Source organism: Balaenoptera acutorostrata, chromosome 4 (assembly GCF_949987535.1).
Source record: "Balaenoptera acutorostrata chromosome 4, mBalAcu1.1, whole genome shotgun sequence".
Lineage (NCBI taxonomy): Eukaryota > Metazoa > Chordata > Mammalia > Artiodactyla > Balaenopteridae > Balaenoptera > Balaenoptera acutorostrata.
In genome coordinates, this window is record NC_080067.1 from 91,044,425 (window position 1) to 91,065,523 (window position 21,099).

Here is a 21,099-nt window from a genome sequence, read left to right on the forward strand (position 1 = left end):
CAAATGGACTGACGTATGAGGGAAACAGTAGGATTGCTGGGCAACACCAATGCTTAAATGAGATTCATGGTCATGTATTTAAAGAGAAGTCACACTAATAAATAAAGAACTCCTAGAAAGTGAAGTGGAAAAACCACAATCAGGTAAGAAATTGATAAAGTATGTGTCAGAAAGTTCACAGAAATGAAACACAAGTGCCTCTTTAAAATATATTAAAAGGTGCTCAATTTCACTCAGAATAAGAGAAATTAAAACCACCCTGAAATATCATTTTCACCTGCTAGATTGACAAAGGTACAGAAATTTGATAACACATTCTACTGACAAGACTGTCAGGGATATAGAAACTCTCATGGTGGGAGTGTAAAGCAATATAGCACTTTAGCAATAGCTATAAAAATCACAGGGGATTTTTATTCGGGGAATTAAGATCCTGCATGCCGCATGGCACGGCCAAAAATTTTTTTAAAAAATTAAACAAAAAAAATAAAAATAAAAATCACAGAATGCAGATCCTCTTGCAGCAATTCCACTTCTGGGCTTTTTCCTATAGATTTAATTGCATACATGCAAAATAATGTGCAAAGTTATTCACTGGAGAATTGTTTGCATTAGCAAAAATTGAAAATAAATGTTCATCAATGAAGGCCTGGCTAAATAAACTATGTACATCCACCCATTGGAATTCTATGCTGATTTTTCTTTTAAGAATGAGAGGACGATCTCTATGTCATACACCTGAAACTAATATAATACGGTAAATCAACTATACTTCAATTAAAAAAAAAAAGTGAGAGGGAGTAACCAACAAAAATGGCAGAGTAGGGAATTCTGAAAGTCTGTACCTTCACAAAAGCAACAATTAAGCTGGCAAAAACTGTCAGGACCTACTTATTCGGAACTCAGGAATCCAACAAAAAGCTTACAATAATCAGGGGAATGCTTAACTAAGAAAAAAGAGCCAAGTCTCAGTAAGAGAGCTTTGTGACATTTTAATTTACTCTGCTACCATCCCCTGCTTCACAATAGCCCACATTTCTAGGACCGGTTCCCACTATTAGAGGAGTAGCACATAACTTATTAAAGAATTGTGGTTGTTTGCTTTGACCTGTCTTGGTGGCTCCCGGAAGGACCAGCTAAAGGATTTGCCTTATTTCCCCTAACTCAGAACTCTCTACCTAAAGGAGGGGAAATGGGTGGGATTTACGGAAAACGTTTGAAGGTAAACACTGTAATAGCCACTGCCTGCCATTTGGGACAAGGGAAAACAGTTGAGGCAAACAATAGACAATCTGAGAAGTTTGAGAGGAAAGGCTAGGGAATAAGGGCTTTGAAAAGCTCCCACAAATTCCAGGGAATCCAGAAAGTCACACACATGTCCAGAGTTTGGATCATGCACAGAAAAGACCTAAGGCCCTAAGCTCTCACCTCTGGCTGACTTTCACCCTCTTCAGAAAGGGAAAGCTAGGGCAGAGTTGTAAACTGCCTAGCTGAGTTTTGAAGTCAGGGCATCTACAAAGACTGAACTAACTTTCTTTCTTTCCTCCCCGCCCCCCCCCCCTCTTTCTTTCTTTCTTTCTGTTCCTGGAGTTTAAGGAAATCTCTGCCAAATCTCTAGCTGACCACTAAGCTAACAGAGATTTCCATGGCCACACATGATAAAGAGTATAAATTTCCAAAATTAGTTCAACTTATGAGGTACTTAGAGTAGTCAGATTCAGAGACAGAAAGTAGAACAGTGGTTTCAAGGGGCTGGGGACAGGGCAGAATGGATCCCCTATTGTTTAATAGGTACAGAATTTCAGTTTGGGAAGATGAAAAAGTCCATCCATGTTGCTGCAAATGGCAAAATTTCATTCTTTTTTATGGCTGAGTAGTATTCCACTGTATATATACACCACATCTTCTTTATCCATTCATCTGTTGATGGACACTTAGGTTGCTTCCATATATTGGCAATTATAAATAATGTTGCTAGGAACATTGGGGTGCATGTAACTTTTCGAATTACTGTTTTTGTTTTTTTTCAGATATATACCCAGGAGTGGAATTGCTGGGTCATATGGTAGTTCTATTTTTAGTTTTTTGATAAACCTCCATACTGTTTTCCACAGTGGCTTCATCAATTTATAACCCACCAACAGTGTAGGAGGGTTCCCTTTTCTCCACATCCTTGCCAACAATTGTTATTTGTGTTCTTTTTGATGATAGCCATTCTGGCAGGTATGAGGTGATTGGAGTTAGTGTTCTTATAAAAGAGACCCTACGGGGCTTCCCTGGTGGCACAGCAGTTGAGAGTCTGCCTGCCAATGCAGGGGACACGGATTCGAGCCCTGGTCTGGGAAGATCCCACATGCCGCGGAGCAACTGGGCCCTTGAGCCACAACTACTGAGCCTGCGCATCTGTAGCCTGTGCTCCGCAACAAGAGAGGCCGCGACAGTGAGAGGCCCGCGCACCGCGATGAAGGGTGGCCCCCGCTCGCCGCAACCGGAGAAAGTCCTCGCACAGAAACGAAGACCCAACACAGCCAAAGATAAATAAATAAATAAATAAATAAATTTATATTGAAAAAAAGAGACCCCACGGAGATTCCTTGCCCATCCACCAAGTAAGGACACAGAGAGTAGGCGCCGGCCATAAATCAAGAAGAGGGCACTCACCAAAACACAACCATACTGGCACCTTAATCCTGGACTTCCAGCCTCCAGAACTGGAAGAAATAAATTTCTGTTGTTTATAAGCTACCCAGTCTGTGGTATTTTGGTATAGCAGCCTGAACAAACCAAGAAACCAAGTATAAAAAGAGTAGCACAGAGGAAAGTGACCACGAACAAGGAAAAAAATCTTCGGTAAAGAAGAGTCTGTGGACTGGGACTTGGTAGATGACTGCCATGAAGAGAGGTCGTACGTGGCATAGTTTTCTGGCATGAAAGTGAGAGCTAGGGTTTTAGGGAAGAGTGAAGGAGAAGAGTCTGGAAGTACTAGTCAGCAGAAGGAAAGGCAATCACTTTTCCTCTGGGCCCAGTGGTGTTCCAGTTAGTATAGCTGCATGACAAATCGCCCAAAACCTTAGTGGCTTGAAAATAACAATAATCATTATCTCTCATGGTTTCTGTGGATCAGGAATTTGGAAGCAGCTTGGCCTGGAAGTTCTGGCTCACTGTCTCTCATGAGGTTGCCCTCAGTAATCCTGTGGGGCTCCAGTCATCAAAAGGCCTGACTAAGGCTGGAGGAAGCACTTTCAAGGTGTCTCACATAGTGGCTGGCAACTTGGTGCAGGCTGTTGGTTTGGGGCCTTAGTTTCTCTCCACATGGGCCTTTCTAAGATGCTGCCTGGCAGGGCCTTCCTCAGAGCATGTTGATCCAGGAGAACAAGGTGAAAGCCGCAATGCTTTTTATGACCTGGCCTTGGAAGTTATACAGTGTCACCTATACCACATTCTATTGGAGTCAGTGGTCAGCTGTGATTCACTCTGGAAAGAGGGGAACAAGTGGTAACTGACTTATAAAACTAAGAAAGCCAACTCCTAAACTGGTAGTGGGGAAAACTGAGACCAACCCAATTTATACCACAGAATCCCCCAAAAGCATAGGAATTGGCAACACCAAAATATGTGTGGAACTGGTGATAAATAAAAAGGGAAGAGGAAGTAGAATAGCAGCTAAAATAAGGAGAACGAGGTCAAAGTTGTTTGAGAAGCAGTTACATACACTAGATCATCTCCCTACCTCCAGGTTACGAGGCAACTATATGTTATACAGTGTCTCAAAAAATTTACCACCCCGTCTGAGAAAGAAGCTACTGGAGAAACTGCTCATTGAGAAACCAGTAAAGACAAAAAGTGGGATACGAAAAAACAGGAAATGGAACCAGGAGAGAAATGAAGGGAACCCCCAAGAAGATGCTGAAGGAAGATCCCAGAATGACAGCTGGAGACAAGATATAGAAGACAACTGTTTAGACAGGGGCAGTGCAACTCGAGACAAACCAACTGAGTGCTCATTTCCAAGATCCCTGTTGCCATTTACCTTCTTTTAGTTGAGGACAAAATCCCCCCAGGGGTCTTGCTCAGATTCTTTCCCGTACTTAGTTTGTGAAGCTCCTATTCTCCCTCCATGCTCTGCTGCTTCACTTCACAAGTTTCTGCTTTGACTTCCTCCTGAGAGCTGGAAGTAGCCAGAGGAGGTTTAGAAGCAGAAAACATAGAGCAGTCTACTCTCTCTGACCATATTTTTGCTAAATGTCTGTTATCTGGTCCAGGGGCCTAAACTATGATGAGGGCTGTGCTCTCAGGGCTCCATAAAGCCCTTGCCCCCTGACTTCCCAGAAGAGGTTCTTATAAATGCTCAGGGAACCCAACACCAAATCATGACCCATAGACTCTGTTCAGTTTATTTTCTCCTAGAAGCTGTTATCGGATACTGGCAATGTCACCCTTCCTTTACACGGGAAGCTTGGTGCTTGCTACTCAGCTTTTCTTTTCTTGTTCTTTTTTTTTAACTAAGGAATATTGTTTAGGAATACATATGTGAGTGGTAAATCTGTAAATAAGACAAGGGACTGATTAACACAAAATTCAGAGTGATGTGTATCTTTGGGGGGAGGAAGATGGATGCAACTGAGGAGAGACACAGGGTTTCTATGTTCCTTTAATGTTCTATTTCTTAATCTGAGTAATGGGTACATACATATTTATGCTATTCTTTAAATTGCCCATGTAAATATTATACATTCTTCTGTATGCATGATACATTTCATAGTATTTTTAAGTTAATAAAAAATAAACAACTAACAAAAGTAATTCCCTTTTTATTTAAATGTTGCTTGTTGAATGTTGGATTGACAGAAAGATTTTGGTTTCGATTTGAATCACTTTTGTAAGATGCAAGTGGCCTGAATGTATTTTTAGCCTAGAAGGAAAGAGCCAAAAGAGAAAAAGAGGATTGAGAAAGGGAAAGGGATAATAATGTTACCTGGGAGAGTAGCATAAGATCCACTGGACAGAACAACTTTAGAGACTGGCAAAATCTAAGGGTACATGTGAAGTAGAAGTTAGTGTTGGGATAAAAAGAGAGAAGAGCAAGCTGAGAGAGCTCCTACGTCATTTGCTAAAGGTATTGGGTTTCTAGATTTCATTTCATTAAACCGTGAATTATTTAAATCCACCTTGAGCCAATTTCTGAAATGGGATGCCTTATATTATCTATAATATATAGATGTAGCACTGTAACCTATGGTGTTAAATAAATAAACATACCTAAATTTGACCTGCCATCTCTCACACCCCTTTCCTATTCCTTTGCTTTAATGGTATCACTTAACCTCACAATTTTAGCATTGCTACTTTAAGTAGAAATGCTTTGCTTTTACAAAGATATAAGTAAATGTTTTCTAATGGACTATTCATAGTGTAATTAAATTCAGAGATCATCAAACATGTTGAGACAATGTTTTCCCTTATATAACACTCTTCCTGGAAATTAGACATATTTAGAAACTATATTATCTATTTTATTGAATCTAACAGGCCACAGGAGTATTATTTTTTTTAATCTCTAGCAAGATCATCAGCAGTTTAGCATTGAATTATAACAATTCATGGATAAGTGTTAATTCTGCCTACAAAAGATAAGAATACAAATTGTGCTCACGGTGATTAGAACTCAATGTTAAATATATACAAATTATAAAATATGTAGTATTTTTTGTGCAGCTATGTTTGTTGGGGACAGAGAATAGAATACTAATATCAGTGAGTATCTTGCCTTGGACCACACAATGGTGCATTTAAAAGTAAGTCCAACCCCTGGGAAACAGCATCTGTATGTGATTCAGATCCTAGAAAAGAAGAAGGTCATAGAAGAAAAATATGTGGACTTGAATTCTCAATTCTTTCAAAATGAAGATTACAATTTGAAGGACTTTTTTCAGTGAAAACTTCTCAGAACAAGATGCCTGACCATGTTCAACATGGCTGGAAAAATCCTGGTAGTTATTTCTACTCAGTGAGAAAGTCTGTGGAAGAGAAAATGGTCCAAAGGGAGGAAATGGAAGGTGATGTGTTTGGTTCCATTCCCTAGAAATTGAACCTGAGAAAGAGATTCCTGTACAAGTGACTTGCTGAGGGAGTGCTGCTCAGGGGAAACTTATAAGGGAAGCAGGAAAGGAGAGGCAAAGTAGACACTCATGTGGGTGCAGCTGAAGTTCATCCTGATCCCACAGGGAGCTCTAGAGCATGAATGTCGTCACAGGCACACATGACGACATTCACCTTGAGGCAAGAGGATTGGTCTTTGATACCCTCATATTGGCTTGGGACCACTGGGCGTGGTGTGGTGGGAGAGCACAGGCACAGAATGCTTAACCTTCCAGGCATTGCCACCTTTTGGTTGAGGGCAAGTTTCAGTACAAATGTGCTGCTGTGCATCTTAGCGGTCAACACTCAGTTGGAGGCAGTGAACTGGCCTGGTAAATGGACTATGGGTGGTTCACCAACAGGATCAACTACAGGTAATATTTTTATTTGTGTTCTTTCCTCTTTTTTCCTAAGCTGTCACCATTTCCTTCAGTTGCATATTCTAACTCCAGAACATTTTTGGTAGTTGTCATTAATATAATTGTTCAAAATAAAACTGGATTTGAACCTGGGTTCCAGCATCAAAAAGAAAAAAAAAGACCACAAAAAACCGGATTCCAGTGTTCAAACACCTTTTTATTTAGCATCTGGGTTCATTGTTATCTAATACTTAAAAAAAGCAAGATAAAAAGGTTAAATTACTTTTCAGAAAAGTTACCAAAAGTCTTCACTCTGCGTAAGGCATACTGTTGGGTAGTTAAGGGAAAAAGCTTTGAGCAAAATAGAAGTGGATTTTTTTGTTGCTTTTGTTGCACCTTGCAGCTTGTGGGATCCCCGACCAGGGACTGAACCTAGGCCTTTGGCAGTGAGAGCACCAAGTCCTAACCACTGGACTGCCAAGGAATTCCCAAAATAGAAGTGAATTTAAATTCTGGCTCTAATATTCACTAGCTGTATGATTGTGTGTAAGTTTCTTCTATGTGCCTCATCTGCTTCTTTATCTGGAAAAAAGAGGAATAGTAATCCCTTCTTAGAATTGTTGTGAGGTTTAAAGAACACATGGTAGAGTTCTAATTGTAGTTCTGGTAATAGGGTGGGCCACTTACTTGGACCAACCTGCCCACTAAGAATAACTACAAATGCTTTATAAAATATTTTTCAAAAATCTTCTGTAAATTATCAGAGAGCTGACAAGATAGTAAGAGTTATCAGGCCAGTATCTAAGGAACCCAGAAACATGAGTGAAGTAAGGAAGCCGCTTTTGCTTTGAATCTGGCCAAACACTAAGTTTTAGTTTCCAAGGCCTGGTGAAGAGAATGACAGAAGATAAAGTCCCAATGTGGAGAGTCTAATGGGAAACCACCTTCTCATAAAGCTGGGCATGAACTTGAAGAAAGCCCATCCCATGCTCTCACCTGTAAGAGATTAGAAGGTGAGTTGGGGAACGCACACTTGAAATTTTGTTATTATAGACCAACCATTACGCTGCTTTGCAGACCATATTCACACTACCTAGGTGGTCCAAACAAATTTCAATGTGAATTTAGTTTAAAACCATCCTGCAAGTCCTTTTGATATAGAAAATTCCAAGCTAATAAATATAGAAGAAATGATAAAATTGGATATCACAAGTATGAAATAATGGATCTAGACCTGTGCTCTCCAGTACAGTAAGCACAACCACAATTTGCTAAATTTAAATCAATTAAAATTAAAATTCAGTTCCTTAGTCACACTACCACACTTCAAGTGCTCTGTTGACTCTAGTGGCTACCATATTAACAGCACAGATTTAGAATACTTCCATCAACTTAAAGTTCTATTGGGCAGCCCTAATCAAGACAATGATCATCAATGGCTGCTATTTCACCACTGGGTGAAATATGAGGATGTTAAGGTAGACGGATTGGCTGACAACAACATTTAAATCCACCATCAGTTTTAACACACACACACACACACACACACACACCACACACACACACACCACACACACTCTAACACATACATTCATTGTGACAAATTTTAAAGACCTTCATAAATTTCCAGAACTCCCTTAAGGATGATGCTACCGTCACTGCGAAACCCTGATCTTTGTCTTGGCTCACGGCTACCTGGAATAAAGACTATATATCTCCCAATTTCTTTGCAGATAGGTGTGGCCTTGTAACTAATAACTGGCCAATTTTATGTTAATAGAAATGTTCTAAAAGGGAAGGACATATTCTTCTTGTTTCTGATGGTTGGGATATGTCATGTAGGCCTAAATGGCAGGAGCTGGAGCTGTGTTGGATGAAAGACATATTTTGAGGATGAAGAACAAATCTGAGTACCTGAAGTACTGAGTAAAGTACTGGAATGCTTACACTTATGTGAAAGAAATAAACTTTAACCTTATTTTAACCACTTTGTTTTGGATTTCTGTCACTCAAGCTGAACCTAACCCTAACTAAAACAGGTAGATATTTTTATCATCTCTATTTTACAGATGGGAAAACAGAGGCTAACTTGACTGTCCAAGGTCATACAGCTAGTAAGTAACAGACTTGGGATTTGAAATTGGACCATTTAAGAACTTATGCTCTTACTGACCATGATATTTTATCCCTGCTACTAGATAAAGGGGTTTTATTTATTTATTTGTTTATTTATTTATTTATTTATTTATTTTTTAATGATTATTCTATGTTTATTTTATTTTATTTTATTTTATTTTTTTATTTATGGCTGTGTTGGGTCTTCGTTTCTGTCCGAGGGCCTTCTCTAGTTGTGGCAAGCGGGGGCCACTCTTCATCACGGTGCGCGGGCCTCTCACCATCGCGGCCTCTCTTGCAGCGGAGCACAGGCTCCAGACGCGCAGGCTCAGCAATTGTGGCTCACGGGCCCAGCCGCTCCACGGCATGTGGGATCCTCCCAGCCCAGGGCTCGAACCCGTGTCCCCTGCATTGGCAGGCAGACTCTCAACCACTGCGCCACCAGGGAAGCCCTATTTATTTATTTATTTATTTATTTATTTATTTATGGCTGCATTGGGTCTTTGTTGCTGTGTGCGGGCTTTCTCTATTTGCGGTGAGCTGGGGCTATCTTTGTTGTGGTGTGCGGGCTTCTCATTGCAGTGGCTTCTCCTGTTGCGGAGCACGGGCTCTCGGCGCGTGGGCTTCAGTAGTTGTGGCATGTGGGCTCAGTAGTTGTGGCTCGTGGGCTCTAGAGTGCAGGCTCAGTAGTTGTGGCGCACGGGCTTAGTTGCTCCACGGCATGTGTCATCTTCCCGGACCAGGGCTCGAACTCATGTTCCCTGCATTGGCAGGCAGATTCTTAACCACTGTGCCACCAGGGAAGTCCCAACTGATGATATTTTAAGTATGAGATAATTGTTGGAACAAAGTTCTCAGGAGATGATGGGGACAGTAATGAGAACTGCTTATGTTTCAAAGCTTAGAAAGAAATTACACTTACATGCATTTAGTTTAACATTTTATGTAGCTGTAATTCAGGAATTCTTTTCCAAAACAGCAAGCCCATCCTTTTGGCTTCTGTTATATTTGTGAAGTAAGTTATTTTGATGATGTATAATTTTAAAATCTTCACTTCATAACATTTAAATGGATATTGCTTATACTTCAACCTAATTTGTTGTAAAATCAAGGTGCATGTTTCCCCTTCTGCTCAGTATACAGGCTCAATAGTCTGTGTTTCTGTTTACAAAGTTTCTAGGGATTAATTTAATTTTCTCATGAACATACGTTTTGAGGGCAACGTATAGGTGACTCTTGCTATGACACAGGCCCTTTCTTTATGGGCAAAGAATTGTTAACTAAGTTAGAATCTAATGAATGGAGGGTTCAAATAAATTAGTCACTGAATTTGGGTTACAATACAGGCAATGTGGCACATGCAAAATTCCCTTTGGGAAGCCCAAAAAGACACCTCAAAGACACAAAGCAGCTGCAGAGGTGCATTGTGTTATTTCTTACTTGAGCAAATCTATAAATACCAGAGATTTATTTAATTATGTTTATCACAGAACTACTGCTTACCTGGCAGTAGTTTAATCAAAGTAATACCAAGAGGTGCTGCTACAAGAAAGAAATATGTTTGAAATGGTTCTTGTCGGTTCATTCTATTTAATTTTTAATTTTAACTATTTGACTAGGTAAGTCACATGATTCAAGTGTGAAGAAATATGTTTCATTATTTTTGAATTAGTTACTTCCTGAAGAGTTCTGCATTTGATGATGAATTTCTATATGGAATCAGGCCAACATTGGTCCTTTCAGAAGTATTCAGTAAGCACTGACATTTTAACAAGCACTAAAAGAGTCCGGCTTTTCACCTGTAGGGGTTGTTAAAATTTCTGGTTTGAAGACTGCCTTCATGATCTGGCCATAGCTTCTTATTGTCTGCACTTTTCTGTACTTAATATTTTTCTTTAGAAATGGCTCAAAATTTTTTTTTACTAGTTTGGCCTCCTCCCTAAGCAAATCCTTGAAGTCTTGGATATGAAGTACATTTTCATATGTACATATGAAAATGTACTTATTTCATAAGTACATTTTCATGAAGTACATTTTAATGTACACTATACATCTGTCTCTCCCCCGAAACTATCTCATGGACCCAGAGCTGTGCTGTGCGATCCCCCGTCAAGGAAAGACTTGTTGGTCAGCTCCCAGGAGTGTGGTCTGCAGATGCCACCTCACCTGAGGTCACATCCTCCCAGGGCAGCCTGAACCGGGATTCCGTGAGGTGGGGGAGAGGAGAGAGAGAGAGAGAGGCACTGGGGTACTAAGGCCTGGCCGTCACAGTCTGATGCATGTCAACTCTGATCCACAATATTTCCTCCAGAGCTTCCCCACTGGAGTGGCTAAGGCTTTGCCAAACCTGCTTTGTATTTTGATTTCCTCTCTGCCCAATCCCGCTTCACCCCCTTCCTTTCTCGTGTTGATTCCAAATAAGCAACTTGTACCTCCATCTCTGTCTCAGCATCTGTTTCCAAAGAACCCAAACTACAATACCATGCTTGAGAAAATACTGTCCTAAATGATATTTTTAGGGCAAGTGTCAAAAGGTCTTTATAAAGACTTTGAAATAAAGCATGCAATTTAAAAATAAAGGCCATAGAGTTCCCTGGTGGTGCAGTGGTTAAGAATCCGCCTGCCAATGCAGGGGACACTGGTTCGAGCCCTGGTCCAGGAAGATCCCACATGCCGGAGCAACTAAGCCCGTGCACCACAACTACTGAGCCTGCGCTCTAGAACCCACGTGCCACAGCTACTGAAGTCCCCGCGCACCTAGAGCCCATGCTCCACAACAAGAGAAGCCACCGCAATGAGAAGCCCGTGCACTGCAACGAAGAGCAGCCCCCACTCGCTGCAACTACAGAAAGCCCGCGCACAGCAACGAAGACCCAACGCAGACATAAATAAATAAATAAATAAATAAATAAACGAAAATAAAGGCCATGAATATGATTTTATGTGATTGACAGTAACGTGGCTTTTATACAAGGTGTCTAAAACTCAGTGCAATTTTAAGTCATCTAGTAAATGCTAGATGTACTACTTGGAAGCTATAAAAGTATAAGAGCTGTTCAGATGATGGTTGAAAACCAAACTAAAAAATTATTGTAATGGGTTAAAGAAAAAGGAATGTTAAATCCCAGGACAAATGCTGTTTTTTAAAAATGAGACTAAATTATATTCTTCTATCATTTTATTCACAAATTAAGCCTGTGTATGAAAAAATTCAAATATATCACAGAATTTTGATTCCTATCTGAAATCTCCTGCATACAAAGAAATGAGAAGAGAAACTGCTAGTCCATTCAGTAAATACCTGCAACCACTGTAACAGAATCCTGTTTGAAATCCATAGGTGTAACAATTATTATTGCTCAAATTTCATGATTTAGGAAAACTTTGTCTTACTGCCAGACAATTCTGAATCTAAATTAGGCAGAATACACGTGAATCAGTAGAGCACTGTTTAAGGCCAATAACAGGGGATGTCTTAAAGGATAAATGGTTCAGCAAAATCTTAAAATACTGAGATTGTGGTAAAACTGTTAGTATTCAGAGAATACTTATTTAATTCTCCTGGGTTACCTTTTATATCTAAGCATTGAATAAAGATACTTATGTCCTAAAACTTGCCCCATGCTAAGAATTATGTGGGATATTTGTTAAGTTGACTCCTATACCTTTTCCCTAGAATGGATTCCAATTCAGTTGGTTTGGTGCAGGGCCTAGGAATCTGTATCATTAACACAGTCCCGTATTTCCTATATTCAGACAAGTTTGAGAAACAGCTCATTAAGACATCTATATTTAAAACATCAAACCTGCTTTTAACAGTCATCCACTGCTGCTTTAAGGGCTGTGACGTGTATTCAGGGACACCTGAATACGTATTTGCATGCGACCGGCTATAGCACTGTTAACAAGCCAACCAGTGTCTGCATTCTATGACAGTGTGGTCTGGTTAGCTTCATTCTGTTCCAAGAACATACTTTCCCCAAATCCTGGTCAGCTGTCTGGCAAAGTAAGTTACTTGTTGCAAACAGAACTGAGAGCTCCTGGAATGAAAAATTCAAATCTATCACCACTGCTAGAAAAGTGCACATTTAAAAATCAAACAAACAAAAATGTGATCATTTTACTAGATAAAATTCAAAAGCACTTTAAAACCACCACTATATATATCTTAGTGTGAAACTACTTTAAATACATAGAAATCCCTTAAGTGTAATGTTTTTGGTAAACATTATTTAAGTATGATATACATACAGGAAAGTGCTTGAATCATGTGTGTGAATTTTTACAATATGAACACACCCATGTATGGCAGGATCCACAAGAATCAGAACATTACCAACACCCTAGAAGCCCCCCCATATTCCACCCTCTTGATGACACTCCCTTCCCCACATGTGTAACTGCTATCCTGACTTCAAACACCATATATTAGTTTTATGCTTTTGAATTCTACATAAATGGAATCATACAGTATACTTTCTTTTGTTTGGCTTTTTTAAACATTATTAGTGAGGTTCATTCATGTTGTTGCGTTAACTCTCACGTCTATATAGTATTTCACTGTGTGAATATACCACAACCCACTTATCCATTCTTCCATACTACCATTTAGGTACTTTCCAGTTTGGGGCTATTACAAATAGTGCTGCTATAAACGTTTAGGGTCATATCTTCTGGTTGTGAACATGTATGTATGCATTTCTATTGTGTATTAGGTATTACTAACTCAACTTTGTAGATACCACCCAAAGTAGTTCTCCAAAGTGGCTGTAGAAATTTACGCTCCCACCAAAAATGTATGAGTTCTGGTTGCTCCACATCTGTATCAACACTTGGTATTCTCTGCCCTTTCCATTTTAGTCATTCTAGTGTATATAAAATTGTATCTCGTAGTAATTTTAATTCACATTTCCCTGATGACTAGAAGCTGAGCATCATTATTCAACGATTTTGTGAGGTACCTGTTCAGGTCTTTCATCCATTTATCTATGTCATCATTTATCTACATCATCATTCATCTCTTTTTTTTTTTTTTTTTGACTTGGAGTTCTTCATATATTCTGGATATAAATCCTTAATAAGGTATTTATAATTGTTTATGTTCTTACTCCTCCCCACTTTAAAGACTTCTGTTATATAATTTTGGTAAAAATGGCTATTTCTAGACTCACCTTCCTAAACTCTGGCTCAAACTCAACAGTCTCTCAAACACATTTTCCTTCTAAAAATGACTTGAGTCATGACAATGTCCACAAGCACCTTGGCTAGCCAGTCATTTCTCCTTACTTTTCTTCTGATTATCTGTCTCACATTTATAAACCCAACTTCTTGGTTCTGAATGAAAAGTACATAATAAGGAAAAGATATACAGTATGACTGAGTACAAAGAGACACTAGAAATCAGGAGGTCTGAATTCTGATATTAAGTGGCTGTGTGACACTGGGCAAATCAGTTAAACTTCCATTTCTCTTCTGTATTATGAGGGGGTTGGAATATATGATCAAAATCCCCACTAATCCAAAAGCTGCTTTACTTTCAGGAGCATTAAACCCCACATCTGCGTATTTATAACCATAATTGGTGTGTGTACTATCTGCTCTTTAAAAGACATCTTTTCTCTTTGAAGAGATGCTCTTTTAAAAACTCTTTTCAAAGAGTGTCCCGATCCTTTTACAGGGCGCTTCTTTATGTTGCAGAACAATGGCTTTTCAGTTATTGATTGAACAATCTTTTTTTCCTGTGTTCTTAAGAGGCCTGAAGCAGATGCTATGAGTTCCCCACCCAAATCTCTTCAGCCACGAGTACCATTTCAGTTCCCACCAGCTGACCTCCCAACTGCCAGCACCTAAATCTCTTTGCGGAGGGTTTCCTGTGGCCACCAGAGCCCGATCTACTTATACTCATGTGCTGGGCACTGACTCTCCTTGTCTTTGTGGGAACAGCCTTCAGTGGATGACTGACAGCAGGTGGCTGTCAATCAATGATGCTGAAAGGACGCTAGTTCCTTTGCACCCCAGGTGGAATATAACGAGGTGCATATTTTTCAGTTGTTCCCACAACTCCCCAGCAGGATGGTGCTCCAAAATGTTGACTTGCTTGATAAGAACACATATTGGGGGGCTTCCCTGGTGGTGCAGTGGTTGAGAATCTGCCTGCCAATGCAGGGGACACGGGTTCGAGCCCTGGTCTGGGAAGATCCCACGTGCCACGGAGCAACTAAGGCTGTGCGCCACAACTGCTGATCCTGCGCGTCTGGAGCCTGTGCTCCGCAACGAGAGAGGCTGCCATGGTGAGAGGCCCGCGCACTGCGATGAAGAGTGGCCCCCGCTTGCCACAACTGGAGAAAGCCCTCTCACAGAAACCAAGACCCACCACAGCCAAAAAAATAAATTAAAAAAAAAAAAGAACACGTATTGGCTTCCTTCAATTCTGTCTTAATTCTCTATTCCCCCACTGGTGCTTTCCTAGGATCACATCCCAAAGAAACTGCCTGCACGCAAATACATGTCTCAGTGTCAACTTCTGGGGGAACTCGAACTAAAAGGGAGCCCTTAGAACAACTTCAGAGGCATTTTATCATACCTCACCTAGGAAAATTGGTTCCCTTCTTCATACTCTTATATTGTGGCAATACGTTAAAACTAATAACCTGAAAATATTGGATTATTACCAAAAAAGACTAAAAATCACCCATTCTATAATGAATAAGCTTTCCCATGAATTTTTAAGTATTTCTCTACATAAAGTTGGTGCTCAACAGTAATGTAGAGTTTTTCATTTCACACTGTTTCTTACTCCTTTAGAAATTGTTAAAAATACACTTAAGGAAATAAAATCCATGTTGCTACATTGGATCTTAAGTACTTTGGCTTGCAAAATTACCAATTACAAAGCTTTAGTTCATCTGCCAAAAGTAGAGATGAGGACACTGATTTCCTTTCATTTATAAGTCTACTTTTAGAAACCATTCATTTTTTCAATTTAAAGTAATATTCAGAATGCTATGGGATTCCATGTACTATATTTCCAAATCACAGTGGTACATGATTATAGGACTTTTTGCAGTCTATAGTGAGGGCGCCAATTCAATTTCATGATCTTAAGTAACAATCTATAAAGAGGGAAATAAAAAACTTTAAAGTTCATACTGAAAACACGCCAAAATACAATAAGGTGGCACGTTTTTTTAGCAGATCTTGCCACACCCACAAAAAAAGGAAAAATGTTAATTTAAATCCACTTTTTATTCTTTCATAGATTTTAACAATTATACACAACTTTTAACATAAAGATAGTGAAACCTCAAGGATAAGGAGACAATATATATGACCTCTTCTATTCGTTCGTCAGGATGGAAGGAAGTTTCCAAAGGGTACAATGTGTGAGATTTAACACTGGAAAAATACATATGAAACTTGTTAACTGGCTCCACTTAGGATCAGGCACAGCACAATAAATATAGAACTGCATCGTCTTTTTAAAAGATTGTTGTTAACTTTAACACATTCTTACTAAAGAAATATGATCAGTGACCAATGTGAAATTCTACAACATATGGGTGAAGGGACACTTACAATGAGGCTCTGAGCAAAGTTTCTCTAGCATCTTCACACCCATACATCAACATTCTTAAAAAGGAGTTAAGAACGTACATTGCAAATTCAGAACAACACAAAAGAAACTTGGTCAAACTTTCTTCATCATATCATTCATTACTAACACAATCCTAGTTTGCTGGTAGGTTTAAGGTAGGAATTGAAAGTTTTTGAAATTCTTTTAATTTCCACTGGTCTTAGAGCCTCTGGGTAGGAGGCCACATTGGAAAGCAAACTGATTCAGCAGCACCATTACATCCACGTCTCAACAAATCACTGCACAATTTTTATCTTCCAATATTCTGAAAGGTTAAAAAAAGATACATGGCAGAATACTTATCCTGAATAGCAGGCCACTGTAAGAACATGTAATCTGCAAGGATTTAAACAAACATAGCTGAATTCTCTAGCTGCATCTTTCCTTAACAGACCAAAAGAAATACATTACCTAATGTGCCTTATCATACAAACACAGAAACTTTTATTTTAAAACATATACTTAAAAGACAGGAAGAAATGATCTTTTTTTCACATGACCCAGATTCTGTTATCAGCAGATATAAGAATTAACTTCATCCCTATGAAACAGAATGGAAACTGTTATGCTGCTACAGCTACAGGTATTCTGGGAAATCTTTTGAGCCAGTGAATCAAAAACCACATGAAAGAATAATATTTTTTACAATCAGGAAGCTGGTTCTTCAAAAATTCAATTAGCAAACAAACAAACATGTGACACATGTCATTATCTTGTAAAAACATAATGCCACTCTGGCCCCAAGAATCACTAAAGCCCAGCTGGTCCTTAAAGGTGCAAACAGCCTTTAACCACTACTAAATATCTTCTCTGTGGCATTTTACTGCCCATCACACTGCCACATGATTCTCAGAAGCTTAGGCTTCTACGATGTTTGAGGAAAACAAAGAGGGTGTGATGTGGATCAAGTTCTCGGTGATTATTTTAAATGTAATTTTAAAAAGAATTTCCTAGTAATGTAGTATAATAGTCCTTGATACTGAATTTTTCCTAGTGAAATAAAATAGGCTTTAACAAGATGATGTTAATCTAAGTTTGATCACCTGGCTCCTTTTTCACTTTTTTAGAGGGCACTGATTCATCTATTGTGCTGAGTCCCACAAATGCCTGCTTTAAAAACAGTACAGTTCTCAACAGTTTCCCACAAATATTCTTGATTTATACTGGGGGAACAACACATAATAGAAACATTAATTATTCATGTTTAAAAAAAGTAATTATTTCCTACAAAGCAGGTTACTTAGCAAAATGCTAAGCTGCAAATAACTTTACCACACAGATATTGAGTCATTTCACAAAGAACCTGACAAAATGTATAGAAGTCTGGCCTTCCATTCCAAATCCATTGCAAAGAGAGTACACGCAGTAGTCCTGTTTACAATTTAATGGTGATGAGGAAAGGGCAAACCTAGGACAAGGAGAGACATCACCCTACATACAAGTTTACAGTAGTGTAGCCATTGTATATCATATTTACTACATTCACCACTTTGGAGAAAGGATCAGGGAGGCCCTTCAAACACTGGAACAAAGGAATGTTTGTTTTATATAAGACCTACCAAATAAACAGGGAAACAAATGATAACACACATAGGCACTAGTCTCAAAGCTGCACAATAAAGAAGCAAAGGGTTTGAGATGAGAAATTTAGGAAAATATACACATATGAGGGCTTGCTGAGGAAAAGGAGGAAAGAAATCACAGTTCTAATCTTCAAGGCTACGGAATGCATTCTGCATATCTTCAAGAAGTTGTGCATAGTCGGCCTTGATCTTTGCCTCACCATCTTTCACTGGATCCTGAAAGAAGATTATAGAATTCAACTTACCTTTGGAAACTAATTTTCAGAACACATAGTGAGTTATTTATATTTACTATATTTGAGTACTAGGTTGAGGTACACTGGTAAAACACAGGCAGGAGGCAGAATTAACCTTATTTTTCTTTTTTCCTTTAAGGGTAGAAATGTATAAAGGAGTAGTTTATAGACAAAATTTTAAAGACAAAAGTTTAAAGACAAAATTTCTGTTTTGTGTCTTGCTTGCTAACTGTATTCAACAACCAATGGATTTACCCCCAACAATATGCAAAATATTAGGAAATTATTCAGCAATGCGTATTAGATGCATTCCTCTCTGTGTATATGATAGTTGGAATTTAATCAAAACAGAATTTACTATTCAAGGTCTGGTAGTATCACGTTGGGACAGGGGAGTAAAATTTCTAAAATAACCTCAAAATGCACCCCATTTAAAATCTGTATGGAAAGCAACTTAATTGAGTAAAATGTATGAAAGAAACCTTAAAGTGTTTAAGCCCTCTGAGCCAATTATTCCACTTCTGAGAACATATACTAGGAAAATACACAAAACCAACTACATGAACAAAGTTGCCCATACCAACAACTGGAAATTTCCTAAATGCCTAAGAATAAGAAAATATTATTCTCCAGCCACAAAATAGTGCTATAGAAAAATACTTAATGATATTAAAGAACAACTGAAATGTTAATTTGATACAATGTACCTGTAAACAGAAAAAAGACAGCACCTTTAGTTATACTACCAGAAGTCATCACTATTGCATATATTTTTTTATCATCTTCCTATGAATGTATAATTTTTAAAAATAAAATTTGGATCAAATTACATATGGAATTTCTTTGCAACCAACTTTTTTCACTAATTATACCATAAGCGTTTACCTGTGTCTTTGGATATTCTTTGAAAAAAAGATGTTAATGCCTTTATAATATTTTTGCTGTAATGTACATGCCACAATGGCTCCGTTCACTTTTGGATGACATTTAAAAGTTTAATATACAATCTTCTACATACATCCATATCAAAATCTCCAATTATTTCCTTGGGTTATATGTTTTGAAATGGAAAGACAGGACTCAAAGGGTGTCAATATTTTAAAATCCTTGACACAGTGAGTGTCTATTTACACAAATTTACTTCCAATCTATAATGCAAACACTATATACATAACATACACATTCAGAGAATCACTCTTAATTTCTCAGTAGGAGATTAGTAAATATACTTGGATGTCATGACTTAGAAATAATTAAATACAACTCGACTGATCAAGTATTTTAAAAACAATCTTACACATTTGAGTTTCTACAGATAATTTCACTTAATTATCTATTTATGTCTTGTGTACTTCCCAAAGAATGAGAGTCTACTTAAAAGTAAAAATGATGTGTAATAGGATACTTGAAGTAAGCAGCAGAAATCGTTTCAGAGGAGCATCGGGATTAGATATTAACAGGCACTTGAGGTAAGGTAATTGCTGCTTAGCAATGATTTTAGCTCTAAATTGCCTGGCAGTTAAGACAAAAGGGAAAACACGTCAGCGTTTATTTTAGACGTGACATACTATAATCTTCATCATGTGAATTCCTATTTGAACATAGCTTTGAGGTCTCTTCTGGTTTTACATAACCCGAGCATGTATGAAAATGATAAATGCCAGTTTCACACACCAGGTTTGGGACCCAAATATTTTAAAAAATCAAAAGGAAACACTTACTACTAAAACAAGTTTATGGTAGAAACAAATATACCTTGAATTTCATGGAGGAAAGCTTATAGAGGATCTCCCCCATGTGCTCACGGATAATGGACCATGTGATTTTATTGTCACTCTGGGCAGTGGTTTCAACAGCTCTGCGGGCCATATCATAAAATGCAATCATGTTGGACAGCATCCCTACTGTCTTGTAGAATGGGCAGAACCTAGGATAAATGAAAGTCAAAATAATAAACAAAAACAAAATCCAAAGCATGTTCATAGTTTTTACTTCATCTGTAAAATACCAGAGCATTAACTTCTTTATTTAGATATGCACACTACTTATATTTATTGCATGATACATAAGGAATGAAAAAAGAATAGTGGAAAAGATCAATAATACTTAACCAGAGTTTTTGGACAGAGATGTCTCAGGAATAGGGGGTGGATGGAGAGAAGGAGCTATGTATTCTTTTATTTAAAGAGTGACGTTAATTTTTGTTAACACAATCAAACAGGAAGAACAATGAAACAGTACTGCTACAATCTAATGACTCTCTGAGGGTTTGTGTTTGTACAGTGCAGTTAAAGCAGTTACCCAAATGGTAAAATAACTGAGTTGTAAAGACTCCCTTGTGACAGTCGGTGAAGGTTTAATAAATAATAGGAAAGCAGGGAACTGTAATTTCCTAAAGTTAATAAGCATTCCCTTTCTCCATTAATGTGTTCATTTTCATTTACCCATATCTTTTAATAATGAAGACACAGAAGTTAATATTCAACTTGGATCACATGCATTCTAATCAAATTTCCAACGCATTTAAACTTATTTGCATACACAATTTCATGCACACTCTCTATTACACTCTTTTCAAATAATTTTCCCCTTGTGGAGTTATCTTTGTGTGGATGGTTCCTTGAGCTTCTTAAGTTCCTGATACAGATTGTTTATGAGCCTTACTGATTATACTGTCATATTTTCTGCTTGTCTTACATTCTGGTAATCTTCCTATGTGTTCAGTTTCCACTTCAGACTTATATGGGGCCAAATATGATTGCGGGAGAAAAACTAGCCTATGATGAAAGGGTTCAAATTATCAAAGTTTAAAAGAAATGGGAGGCTTCCCTGGTGGCGCAGTGGTTGAGAATCTGCCTGCTAATGCAGGAGACACGGGTTCGAGCCCTGGTCTGGGAGGATCCCACATGCCGCGGAGCGGCTGGGCCCGTGAGCCACGGCTGCTGAGCCTGCGCTTCTGGAGCCTGTGCCCCGCGACGGGAGGGGCCGCGATAGTGAGAGGCCCACGCACCGCGATGAAGAGCGGTCCCCGCACC

The 21,099-nt window shown here is 38.6% G+C and overlaps 1 protein-coding gene across 3 annotated transcripts in view; it reads right to left on the reverse strand.

Moving 5' to 3' along the window:
- Positions 1-15,838: 15,838 nt before the first annotated feature.
- Positions 15,839-21,099, reverse strand: part of ATP6V1A (ATPase H+ transporting V1 subunit A) — a 58,715-nt gene continuing 53,454 nt past the window's right edge. For all 3 annotated transcript variants that reach the window (XM_057545032.1, XM_057545033.1, XM_057545034.1), the window contains 2 exons: positions 19,820-19,991; positions 15,839-18,044 (listed from right to left, as the gene is read on the reverse strand). In XM_057545032.1, the coding sequence (XP_057401015.1) occupies positions 17,952-18,044; positions 19,820-19,991 (265 nt within the window). In that variant the 3' untranslated portion in view covers positions 15,839-17,951. The remainder of the gene's footprint in view (positions 18,045-19,819; positions 19,992-21,099) is intronic.